The sequence below is a fragment of the Onychostruthus taczanowskii genome, unplaced genomic scaffold (genome assembly GCF_017590055.1).
Source record: "Onychostruthus taczanowskii isolate IOZ18803 unplaced genomic scaffold, ASM1759005v1 scaffold22, whole genome shotgun sequence".
NCBI lineage: Eukaryota > Metazoa > Chordata > Aves > Passeriformes > Passeridae > Onychostruthus > Onychostruthus taczanowskii.
In genome coordinates, this window is record NW_024499462.1 from 7,139,023 (window position 1) to 7,152,307 (window position 13,285).

Sequence of the window (13,285 nt, forward strand, 5' to 3'; positions counted from 1 at the left end):
AAGACAGTTGGGAGACAAACATGAGGTTGACAAAAAAAAACTCTGAATAAACTGAAAGCTCTCATTTATTACTGAATTATAAAAGAGGTTCTAGGCTTTATAATAAAAGAAATAAGGAGCTCTGAATAATAGATGCAGGTCTTCATACATGGCCTTATGAATAATTAGGAAAATTTAACATTACAGACTTTTTTAAGGGAAAAAAGATAACATTGACACCAGAAGTAACAGTGATACCAAAATAAGCAGGGAGTGAGAGATGGCTGCAGAGCTGTGACAAATGATGGAAGAGGAAAGGAAAACAGCCAGAGGAAGTAAAGAGCTAAAAAGCTGTTCTTAAGAACAGTGACACGAATAACGACAAGGAAGAGACAGACTCCTTTGAACAGCAGAAGACTTTGCAAGCAGGTTCATCAGCTGTGCTACCAACATGAGCATCCACATTTTTTATAACACTGAGAGCAAAAAAAAAAAGAAGGATAAGATGAAGGTATCAAAGTGACTGATCAAAAATGACAAAATTGTAAATTAAATGATTGATTGTACACATCTTGGCACCATAAAATGAGGAGTATATAATGGGAGAAAAAGTCATCGGGGTATTATGGGAAGATAATTCCCTGACAAGGGAATCATATACTGCTAGTTTCATGAATTTTTATTAGCATACTCTATTAAGAGAAAAAAACTCCACAAATTTATATTTAAGAAAGATTTAGGGAAATTGAGCATATTTGGGGGATTGGGGAGGCAGAGAATGGGCTTTTTAAAAAGCGAATGGTTTTCCCACCATGTTCAACACAGTTCCAAATAGGAACAGACTGTGTCCCATTTTTGCTAAACTAACATCACCAGAACCAGGAACACAGGCTGGACATCCAGGAAGGTGTCTGGAGCACATTTCAATTCTGAATTCACAAGGCATTTGCCACGGTCAGAGTTATACCTGCAGACTTGTAGGCGATTCTGAATTTTCTTCACACAAGGACTGTTGGACTTTCACTGAGCATGGCTGAGCAGACTGAATGGGATGTTTACCAAACTGATTCATGGCCTACAGATGCTAAATCCCATCCACAAAGGTGTTGAGGCAATGAAACCATCAAAACAGCTGACACACAGATACTAACAAACCTTTAAAGGTATAGAAAAAATTACAAAGCACTTGAAAAAAACAAGGCAATGTCATTACATAACTCACCCTTTGAGGAAACAACTCTTGACATAAAAGTTGGATAAAGCAGCATCAGTACCAAGGCATACATTTGAACTGTATTTCATCTGTCCTCTATCCACATCAATTTCATCAGAGTCAAGTAAGAACCTTTGACCCAATACTGACAAGTCAGATATTGGCCATGCAGTGTAGTTCTCACAAATCACCACTTGCATTCAACAAAAAATAAATAACAGAATTGCCATATTTTCCCTGTGGTTTAATTGAATATTTTTCACAGTTTTTTTAGAACAAAAACTTGACTAGAATATGTGCTTAAAAGCAATTTTTGAAAAAAACACAGGAATACCTATTTCAAAGAAACAGCATAATTTAAGACAATTACATCGACTTTTTCTCTCTAGTTCACCTTTAAGTAACTTTATGGAATAAATTTAAAGGGACTTGATTTGTTCTATAGGATTTCTATAGGATTCACTCACCTTCTCCCACCAATGGTCAGCCATCTTATTTCAAGAGAGGATTCACTACTAATTGAAAGAATGAGATGCTCTGGTACCACCTTACCTTGAAAAGAGACTCCATCAGGCAAGAGAAATTTTTAAAACATGCTAGATCGAGTCACTAGAAAAAATTGACTGAAATAATATATTCACTTGTCTTTGTAATTTTCTCTTCATCATTCATCAAACAAACACCCAACCAAAGCCACTTTCTTGGTTTTGACTTAAGCACATTACCTAAAGTACAGAAGCATAAAAAACCTTCAGGTAGCAAAATTCAGCAGAAGTCACAGTCTCACACTCTCACTGAGGTAGGTTGTTAATATGAGTTTAATAAAGTCTTACATTTTTATGATACACTTCCTAACAAAGCACTATGTGCAACTGTTTACAACTCAACAATTTTCAAGGTCTACCCTGTCAGCCCACTTTAATATACAAAATCTCCAGCCCAGCTGGCTTTATGTTCAGTGCAGAATATGAAGACATCCAGACTTTTCTCATCAGCAGCAAATCATCCTTATCTTAAAAACAAATTTAAATTATTTGAATGGGAGTAATGAGCACAGTGTAGAATAAACACAGAAACTGATGTATCTGGTATTTTTCATTAATATCCCATGCATGCATGTATTATAGTGATAAATACGTATTTTTGTGTTTCTAAAGCTGATTAACTGTATTTAACACTGCTGTATTCATTTTCTGAGCATTCATATTTTATGAGCTGGTAAAGTTAGTGTATATTGTGATTTCCATTTTTCAAATGCTGCATTACTTCTGGGTACAGGAGAGGGTATTATGATAATAAATGAGTAAAACTTCAGTGTGTGCACGCTGTACTCTCCATTAAAGCTAAATAGAGCAGTTTGTGGTACTAATGATTTGTAGTCACTGCTGCAAGCAGCAACACACTTAAACAGAGTAAGTTCATTGATCAGCAGATTTACGAAACTAACACAAAAAGAAAGTGCCCAGGAGTACATTAAAAAAAGAGAAAACAATCAGGAAGGTACAAAAGATAAAAGGTAGGGAGAAAAAGAATGGAAGCTCAAGAGAGGAACAAATTACTACTAGTTTTGCACAATTGCACCAAATTACTTGTACATACTCAATTTTGTAACTATTGCTGAGAGGTTTATCCAATTTTTTAGATTTAGGTAATTTGGAGCCAATCAGGAAAAGGACAGGCTCACTTCATATGTCAGTCTAGTCACACACTGGATCCTGATTTCAGGTTCTGTACATTATATTAGAAATAACATACATGATACCAAAATATCCACTGACTTCCATGTGTTTTAGTCAGAAATCAAGAACAACACAAAAGTAACTCTTATTAAGTCCAACTATAATTCTCAAAATATGCACTCAACTAACACTCTGAAAACACCCAAAGCCTTTGTAGGCATCAATTTTAAATACTCTTGGCTTGCACTGAGATACTCAAGTCTTTACAGCACTGAAGAACTTTAGCGCATGGCACAGAGGACTGGCAAGAGCTGTTAGAGCACGAGGGAGGCCAGGCTTAGGCAGGCAGCCACCAGCACTGCCCTATGGAAAAGCATCAGCTGCCTTCACTCTGTGCTCCTTGCATTACTTAAAACCTTGAACTTTGAGTGACTACGGTCATTATTTCAATGAGGAAACAACTTACACACCTAGTAATTAACAGCAAGCTCTGGGAAGCTACTAATAGAAGTAGTAATGCTCTCAATGGCAAATAAACTGCTTTTTCTCTTTTATCTCCTCTATAAACTGCTTGCTCTAATTAATTTTGTTTGGCTCTTCCCTGTTATTTTGTATTTCACTATTGAACAGTGAAGACCCTAAATTGTTTTAGTTAGCTCTGCTGAGAACGAATATACTGTCCCATTTTGTGCTCCTCCATTACCAGGTTATTTTTGTATTTCCACTTTTCATGTTCTATTTGAATGTGAAACGCAAAATTACCAAAAGATGTAAAAAATAACCCTAGAGTAAAACTATATTACAATAGAGTTTACTTGGTAAAGTAGGCATGGAGTAGTACATAATTAACTTAGCACAAAAATAAGAGATCATACTAATTCATATGATAATTACAGGATGACTGATGCAGTAGATATAAATGCAGTGAGTAAATTACATGAACACAATCCAAAAGGATCTGGATCCATAGTACACGAAAATACCTCATGGTGATTTATTTAACCATTCAATGAAGAAAAGCCACCAGTGGTAAACAAAAAATTGTCATCTGAATGTAACAGCTTATAAGCAACTCTGAGATTATTTCCACGGTTGTTAAGAACTAAGCATACAAGAACACCACCTGCACACATACACAGGATCTGTTTTCTCCTCTTCCTTTTGCACTGCTCATGCTTGTGTCCCAGATAATGTTGGCTGTTAAGTCTGAAGCAATACCAACAGATACCCTGGGCCACTGGACAGAGTGTTTTCCAGCAGAATCATGCTTGAAATGAAAATAAACCGATGCTGATTGGAACAGGAAATGATCATGAGACAATTTTCAATTACAATAAAAGTATCTTTATTAGAAACTGTCAGCCAGAGTAGGACTATCTCTGTGCTTCTCCATGTGCCAATATCCTACAGCTCCTGCAAAAGAAGAGAAAAGGCAGTGCATGAAACAGTAACTTAGTGCTTTACGCAGCACACTGCCAATTTTTCCACACTGCTTACCCTTCTCCTCTGCTTCCAGCAATTACTGGCATGACACCGTCTCTACTCATTCTAGGCAGGACACAAAAGGACAGAAAAAGATTTAGTTCACTGTCAAAACCATTGATTTTTCTATACAACTGTAGTACACATTACACGAGCACCACTGCCATGGAACACCTATTGAGGTACTTACGTTCTGCTTCCCAAATCCTTGCATCATTTACTGAATGAGACTTCACATCTAGGCAGCAGCTCCAAGCATCAAAAGGGCAAAGCAGCACTGATTCACTGTGGCTGCTCAAACATGGTGCAGATCAGGTGTCTGGAGCCTCTCCTCCTGTGTCAAGATAACCTCAACACACAGTGAGCAACCCTACAAATAATAACAAATCCCCCTCACCCCAAACAACAGATCCCAAGTTCTCACGGACACGTCCAGATGGTACGCACTGCTCTGAAGCCTCCTCCCAGTCCTCTCTCAACTGGAAATAGGAAGTGTCACTGGCAGATCTTGTGGCAGCTGTCTGTAGCACCACCTTTGACACGTGGATCTCACCTTTGCCCTGCTAGGCTTGTTTCAGCAGTGTACAAGTTACTGTCTACATATTTTTGCATCTGGTTAAACTGCAACTGTGCCCAAACAAAGGCCAAATCTCAGCACTGCAAGTCATGTAATTGCATTAGCATACCGTTGTGTCACTTTTAACAATTCCTCAGGCTCAGCACAGCATTTACCTAAATACCATATTCAAAATGCAGGTTATGAGACTGACTGGGTATAAGGTCACATTGAAATACACAGCTGTCTGCTCAGTGTTGAAGCCATCTAATTACCTGTATTTCATGATAAAAAGGGTTTAACTCTGAGGCACACCAGCTGTGCAGGAACCCAGGGCACATGCCCAATCCCACCCAGAATGTGCACATAGTATGTGTATGTAGAGACAGGACACAGCAAAGCCCCTCTGTGAGCAGATGAGATGCTGTATCCTCAGCTGAAATCCAGCCTGGGAGCCCATGCCCTTCCCCCTGAGGTGCCAAGGATTTTGAAACTGGCACGATGAAGAAGAGCCTCGTACCTGGCACTAGGAGGTACATGGAAACTTACCCGGAGGCTTGTACACAACATCCATTTCTGAGGCTTCACAAATTCTTTTCTAACCCACAGGTAACACTTGGACCTTATTAGTGGCCCCCTATCAGCACACAGTGGAACTCAGTCCACATTCACCGTGGCAGTGACAGAGTAACAGTTCTTATGCATCATTAAGGATGATGCACAGCCCCTGTTACAGCCTGATGCAGACCTCACCTAACGCAACTTTCTCCTCCTCCCAACCCAGACCCCAGCAAAACAGAGGAACCCAGAACAGCTCCGGCTTTCTCAAATTGTCAGTACACCTTCTTATCAGCTTTTGGTTTTTAAATTTCTGTAAGTTCCATCACAAATGATCAGGAGGTTCAGTTAGAGAGAACAACAGAAACCAAATACAAGATATGGTCACCAGAGTAAGTTATATACATTAAAATTATTTTATCCACTTAGTTCATGGAATTACTATTTTGATAAAGCATCACAATAAGGCAATTAATGACACACATAAGTTAACTACACAGTAAACCTTTTAAAAATAATGCAAGTTAATCCAACCCAGTTCAGTGCCAATACAGAAAGTGCAGATAAACTGGAAAAATGACATATCAAGAAAAGTAAAGATGGTAGCACCAAACCAAGATAGGTTACAAAACATTTAGGTAAAAATCTTTCCCTCTCAACTAAACTAGAACCATATGCCCTAAACTGAGGCAAGATGTGAGGCAGCCTGCAACTACTGCACCAGATGCACAGTGACTTTCATTTAGGAGCTATGTTCTCCTAAACAGGTACAACCACTGGCAGAGCTTCCTGCAGCCCCTGAGGAGCCTCTGCTCCTTCCCTTGCTCTTACAGCACTCAGGCATCAGCTGTTCCTGTAGAACTCTCTTCTGCTGCTCATGTCTCTTTCCTCTGGAGATGATAAATGACTCTTCTTCCCAGCTAAGTGAATTCCATGGAAAGTGCTGAGGGTCTAAATCCATTTCATGCCTCAGGATGCTATTGTTATTTTGCAGCATACTTAAAAAGGACAGGTATTTCATAAGGCAAACTGAAAGATGAGGTCCCAAGAGCAAAGCCTTTACTGAGTTTGAAAAGATAAAAAACAGAAGGAGGTAATGAAAATTTGAGGCACGGTGAAGAACAAAGGGATTCAAGGAGTGATGATGACGGTAGAAAACATTGCAAGTATCAATGCCTACCAGAATAGCCCTTCTTAGCGCTTCAGAAATTTACCACCAGAGTGCAGGTGGAAGCATTTAAAGGCTTATTGATTAATAACAACACAATTATTAGAAAGATATGGTCCCATAGTTCTGGGGGATGATTGTGATCAGTATCTCTAATAAGATTTTGTGCAAACGAGCATAAAAACAGTCAGTGTGCCATATTATCAGCAAAAGATCTACCTGCTTTATACTATTAAAAAGGAATACGGGGGAAACTGAACTTAATTTCTTTATTTTTTAAATATATAACCTTTAGAACACATACAGTTTTGGTCATGTAATTCAATGAATGTTCATTCATCCTCTCTTCCAGCAAGAACTGAAGCATTATAGGGTTTTATAACAGATAAGAACTTCAAAATGGTAGCTAAGGCAAGGGTCATCCATGCACACACTGGTTATTTATCATTTTCTGGTTGCTACTGCAAAACATTGACTTTCAGAGGAAAGAATCCAGGTTGAGCTGTGCAAGGACTAATGAACTTTGCATTTTTATTTCTGGCATACTGGAAAAATATGAAGTTGTTGCACTATTTGTTATCCTGCCCATCAGCAAAACCAACTTTTGCAGTTTGTAAGAATCAAAATGCATCAGTCACAGTGTGTGACACAAGGTCACTGGGTCAATCTGGTTAACTGGATCAGGTATTCCCAGAGTCTTACATCACCCTTAGCACAATGAGGAGGCAGCAAGAATAGGCATAGTGAAAATACAGCATGCACCATCTTCTCCAGTGTTAACAGCTACTCAGACCACAGAACACATTTCACACTGCAGTCATTGCAAGGAGATTTATAAAGTTTAATAGGATCCCATTCTTGAGTTACTTTATTACTCTGCTCAATTAAATGCTATTTAATGATTCAGCACTTACAAGATATTATATACCATTCATACTCCATTGACTCCAGTGAAGCTCCTGATTTTTCCAGAAAAGATGAGTAGTTCTGAGGAAAAATATTAACTTTCTGTTTAAGTCTTAAGAATAAACAAATTAAAAGCAGTGACTAAATACAATAACGCTGCATTGGTTTTCTGTAATTCACACACAGGGAGACTAAGATTATCACACCAAAACTGTTTACACCACTGATACCAGTTTAACTGGTAAGGAGCCCAAGGATAAAGACAACTTCATGTTATGTCTGTATTTCCATCAAAAACTGCAGTGGCTGTTGCACTTTATTGGAGCATTTTATTTCCAGCTGTACCCACCATAAATTACTGTTACAACACAAAAGATCATCATTCTGGATCATCAGAGTAGGTGGTGTAAGCAAGTTGTGGAAACAGTTGTGTTTGTTCCTGTGTTGTAGCAGGTTATTCCAATACTCACCTTTGTGCTTCATCCCTTAGCACATCTTAACTCCACTCATCCTTAGTGTAAGAAATGAGTTGAAAAGGCAACTCCTTGTCTCAGGCACTGGCTTGCAGCTCAGAACGTCCACAGATGACTCTCAGGTAATGATTTCACCCTACAGCTCCACAACAGCTTTCAGCTGCTGCCTGCTGCTCCAAAATAACCACGTTTGCTGTCACAGATATTTTCCCCCATCAACAAAATTTTCACCAGAAAGGTCAACCGCCCTGAAGTGCAGTTAACCACTTGGGTAAAAAAATGATTATAGGCTGTAGATACTTGTACCCCCATGGTCTTTATGCTAATGATGCATCACTTAGTTTTTTCATTGTATAAAATCTGCTTCTTTGATTTTTTTTAACAATCTCTCTTGCTCACATACACATTACCAACCACCAGCCTGTTTCCCATTGACACAGAATTGTTAATGCTGCCCAAATGTTTCCAGTTTGTAGGAACATGATGACAACTTTTCCTTACTTTTGCGTTGGAAATGTGAATAAAATTGCATGTATCCTCATTGGTGAGACACAGGGCACCAAACAGACCAGCTCTCCTCACACCCGCTCTGCTCCCATACGAGGAGGGGAGAGGACACAGCCAAGTCTGCACCCTCTGACAAGGAAGAAATAGTTTCTGTGGTACTGAAAGATATCCCCTTGAGAGCTGAGGAATCTAACTTAAGAAAGCCTTAAAAAAATCCTTAAAAAAACTTACTGCAACTGAGAATCTGAAGCAGAGAGAGATTAAAAGACCTTGCCCAAAGCCTGTCCAGGAGATTGCATCAGAGATGGATATTGAATCAAGTGACAATCAGACACAAGGCTTTTTTTTTTTTTATATGTACTAGAAAGTATAAACCATTTTTTTATCACCAGAAGTTTCATAAAGCTGGACCGCTGATGACAATACTTCAATCCACAACTTTAAGGTCATAATGTCCCTTGACCACATACTTGGCTTTCATTTAATTCAGGAGGTGCTGCACATGAATACATCAGAACCACACGTTAATTGCTACATTTGCAACATTTTAAAACAGATTTGCCATATCAATATGCCTGCCTTTGTCTCTGCTACCCATACAAAGAAACAGACAGTGTAAATCAATATCAGCAGAAATATTAAAGTAACAGGTATTCAAGTTTTGGAATGCACAATACTGAATATTCTACAGAACACAAACCTGACAAGACCCAGACAGGAAATGGGGTGTGAGACCATGAGCAAGGTTAACACAAAATTCAGTGTGGTACATAAACTGAATGCATAATTCTTGTTCCCAAAGTACTGTTTGTGAGAGGAGGGCCCAGCAGGAAGGAGAATTCAACAGGTAATGGAAAAGCAACAGACACTGCCTCTACTGAGCACTGGTATGGGCTGCCACAGGAGCTCGTGGGGGAAAACAGCACCAACTGGGTCACAACAGCATACACAAATTCATGGACCACAGCTCCCTAACAGGACAGTAAAAGGACTGGCTATGTATATACACTTCACTGACCCTTGAGAGTCTAGCAAAAAAAATTAAAAAAAAAAAAAAAAAAACAAAGCCTACACTTATCTACCTTCCTTGGCAAACGTACACTAAAGTAGGAGTGTAGTTTCAGTGCACATTTCATCTGTCCCCTGGGACACCTCTACAGACAGATGCTCCCACTGACATGAAGTTTCAGCTTTGTCTACCATGGAAGGAATTCAGCTGGCCCTGGCAATCCAAGGTACATGGTGTAATGGTTTTCAAACAAAATTTCTGGAAGATGATGATGATAATGGAATTTCTAAGGCAACTGAGCCCACAAATACAATGAAAACAAGAGTGTTCTCTGGATTACATACAAACAAAGCAAGTTCAGCACTGTCTCTACATTGTTGTTTTTCTAGTTAGAAAACACTCTTTGCACTAATTGTCATTATTTTCTACAGTCCAGAAGTAAATTCATCACAGAGGCTTTACAGGAGTGTCCCTAATTTGATGAGCATATTGTCACCTGAACTCTCTGTGCACAGGCTGTAGATTTCTACTGTGCTACATGTACAGCAATGATTCCATGCATGCTTCCATTTCCTAAGTAAACCTTCATGAAGACTAGAGGAGGATTTAAGAAGCACAAGCATTTCAAGTTTGCATATGATTCCAGAACTTGCTTTTTTCTAGCCCAGAGAAAACAACTTCAAGCCTCATTTTAGGCTGCTGTCATAATATTTTCAGGCTTGAGACAGAAGATTTCATTAATTTTTATGCCATCAGGATCTGCTCCAATATTAAATAAAAAAAAAATCTGAGAGCTACTCATATGAGAGGATGATTCTGAGCCAAGATTTCATGGACTGGTTTATTCATGCCTTAAAGAGATGTCTTAAAAAAAAAAAAAAAAAGGAAACTGAAAGTCTCAAAACAAAATTAAAATAATTCAGCTTTGCCTCTCGGGTTACACTTTCCTGTTTCTTACAGAAAGGTTCACTCAAGGCATTCCATGTATTTATACTCCTTATCCTCTTTCATATATATGCTTGTCCTTCAACTTATGCCTCAAGACTGCTGCTCACAATTTAAGTTAAGCAGGAAAAGCAGAATATATGCAGAGCCTTTCAAGTAACCATTCCCCAACTGTGCTTGTCCACTAAGGCTTTGAAGACACTTGCATCAATTCCACTGGCACTTTACAAGCCTCACATAAAGTGAAGTGAAAACCAAAACTTCTGGACCTCATGAACCAGTTCCCTAGAGAGAACAACGCCCTAGGATTGGCACACATCCAAAAGCAGTAGGACAAAATGAACCTGAACCTGCTGGCTCTCCTCTTGCTCCTGCAGCCTGCCATGCAGTTAATATTCATCACCATATTGGGTTCTTGACAATTTATACTTAAATATAAAGTATTTTATATATAAAATACTGGTCAAAAAAATACCCAAGTTGGAACTTAAAATCAATAAGCTATAAGGCTCTTAATTATAAAATCTAAAAAGTCAAGTAAAACTTAACATAGGGAAAAAGCATATTAAAAGTAACTGTTTTGTGACTTCAATAGGAATTTGAATGCTTTTTATTATAGTGTTTTCATTCATATTTAATGGTTTATGCAAGCTGTTCTTACACAAAGGACCACTAACTGTTAAAGATGGATCTCAGCTTCCTCAAGTCTGAAGATCACCAGCTGAGAGGTGATCTGTTAAGCCTGTCATTGCATGAGGCTCTGAACACATCACAGAGCTGCAGCTGAGCCAACAGAATGTTACCTTCCTTTCCAAAACTGTAAGGAGAAATTATGCACTCTATTTTTAGCCTTTTTTCTAACCAATTTAACTTTTTCACAGAATTATGAATTTTTTTTTCTTAAAAGTATTTCTCTGATTTGAGAGAATTTTATTTAATAAGATGTTTCTTATTAAACCTAGTTAAATTTAATATTGTAATTAACAACAAATTCTTAACAAAAGAAAAAAAAATCTGATTTAAAATTTGCTTTACTCTACATGAAGAAGTTAGTCACTCTACCCTAAAATCACATATAAAATACTATTCCTCAAGATTATATGGTCACATAACCTTTATGCTATGTTTCATTAAATACCAATGAAATACTACAACATCATTATGTAGGTTTTAAGCTCCATAGCAGTGGACAAGAGAAAAAATTAAACCTTCATATAATTTCAAACGTAATAGGCAAATATAAAGGAACCCAACCCAAAACCCAGAGGTGGAGGTCATGGGAGTCTTCCCATTAACTTCCATGTTCTTTGGACTACGGAACCAAGATAAATCTGAGCAATTGAAAGGAAGAGAAGTTAAAACTTACCCATGAATTCAATTCCTAAATGGTCTGCTATACTCATGAAAGCATGTAAAAGAAAAAAGAGAAAAGAAACAGAAATGTTAGCAACAAGAGTAAAATATAAATTTACCTTGATATGGCAGTGCTGCAGAACAGTGTGGGGTCAGGTTCAAAACAAAGGCACAACTCTGACTCTCAAAGGTGGAATTTAGGGCACTCAGCTGTCACATGAAGGGACATGTATTTGGGGTAGGAAATTAATGCCTTTATATTTGGCTTTATGTTCAAGGCAGCTACCTAAAGGGTCTTCATCTTCCCATCCTCCTGAACTGCTCTCTCAAGCTGCTAACCACTGTCCTTAGTTAGACAAGGTTCTTTCTTTCATTTCCTCTGACAGGGACCCAAACCTAAAGAGATGAATGGAAGGCTTTCACAGAGTTTGGCAGCTCCCAGCACAGCAGCCACCCTTGCACCCAACGTGACTCCTACCTGGTCTCTGCTGCACACCAAAATCTGACAGCAGGAAAGAGAGAAGTCACATTCCCAACCTGGCCATCACACAGACAAGATGCAATAATTTCAAGACATCCCAAAGTGAAGCAGAAATCTTAACACTTTTAGAATACTGACTGAATTACCAGTCTGACTGAATTACTTCTAAACATTTCAGGGCACTTTTCTTACATAATGAATTAGAGTCCTCCAAGAACTACATAGCAAAGCTAAAAGATTTTCCAACATAGGTTAGTTTAAACACTTCATTTTATTGCCAACTCTGGTACCTGTGATGAGATCATGGAATATTTGGGTTTCTGTTGAAAGTGCTGGGAATTCTTCCCCTTTTGCACCCTTTCAATCCACCCAGGAGAAGGCACCGAGCATCAGATTGCTCATTTCACTTAGCATACAAATCTCTAGAACAGCTGATAAACTCCACATTTTATTTTCATGCAGAAGGCAAAATATGCACTTCAAAAGCAAAGAACGCAAGATGATGGTATATGGCATAAATACCTTGTTAGCATGGTGTTAGGAAAGGCACATTATGCAAGTTTAGTGACAAATGAGAAAAATTTTCCTTTTGAAAATACATAACTCACAATCATACATATATGTATTCCACATATCTATCTTCTAATCTGTGTTCTTGCACTCACAGAGATACACACTCAAATATCACGTACAAACATCCCTAGTACATCTGATAGGAACGTAAATTTTTATAAAAATGTAATTTTTATAAAAGCATGAGATCAGATATGTCAAAAGTGTATCAAACATACTGTATCTACAGAGATTTGTAGCTTTTCTCCCCATCTAATTTTCTGTACCTGTGAAATCTGCAAATGTTATCTACATGCAATTCACACCTTTGCACCCTTCTGTAAATCAGGTCAAAATGCAGTTGAAAATTCCTTGCTCTAAAAAACGATAGCAGAGATCAAAGCACCATAATCTGGTCTCCAAG

The 13,285-nt window shown here is 38.2% G+C and overlaps 1 protein-coding gene across 1 annotated transcript in view; it reads right to left on the reverse strand.

Moving 5' to 3' along the window:
* The window catches only part of NRG3 (neuregulin 3), a 332,789-nt gene that overhangs the window by 51,215 nt on the left and 268,289 nt on the right, over window positions 1-13,285 (reverse strand). Inside the window, exon 6 of the mRNA XM_041405114.1 lies at window positions 11,842-11,868. Within this exon, the coding sequence (XP_041261048.1) occupies window positions 11,842-11,868 (27 nt within the window). The remainder of the gene's footprint in view (window positions 1-11,841; window positions 11,869-13,285) is intronic.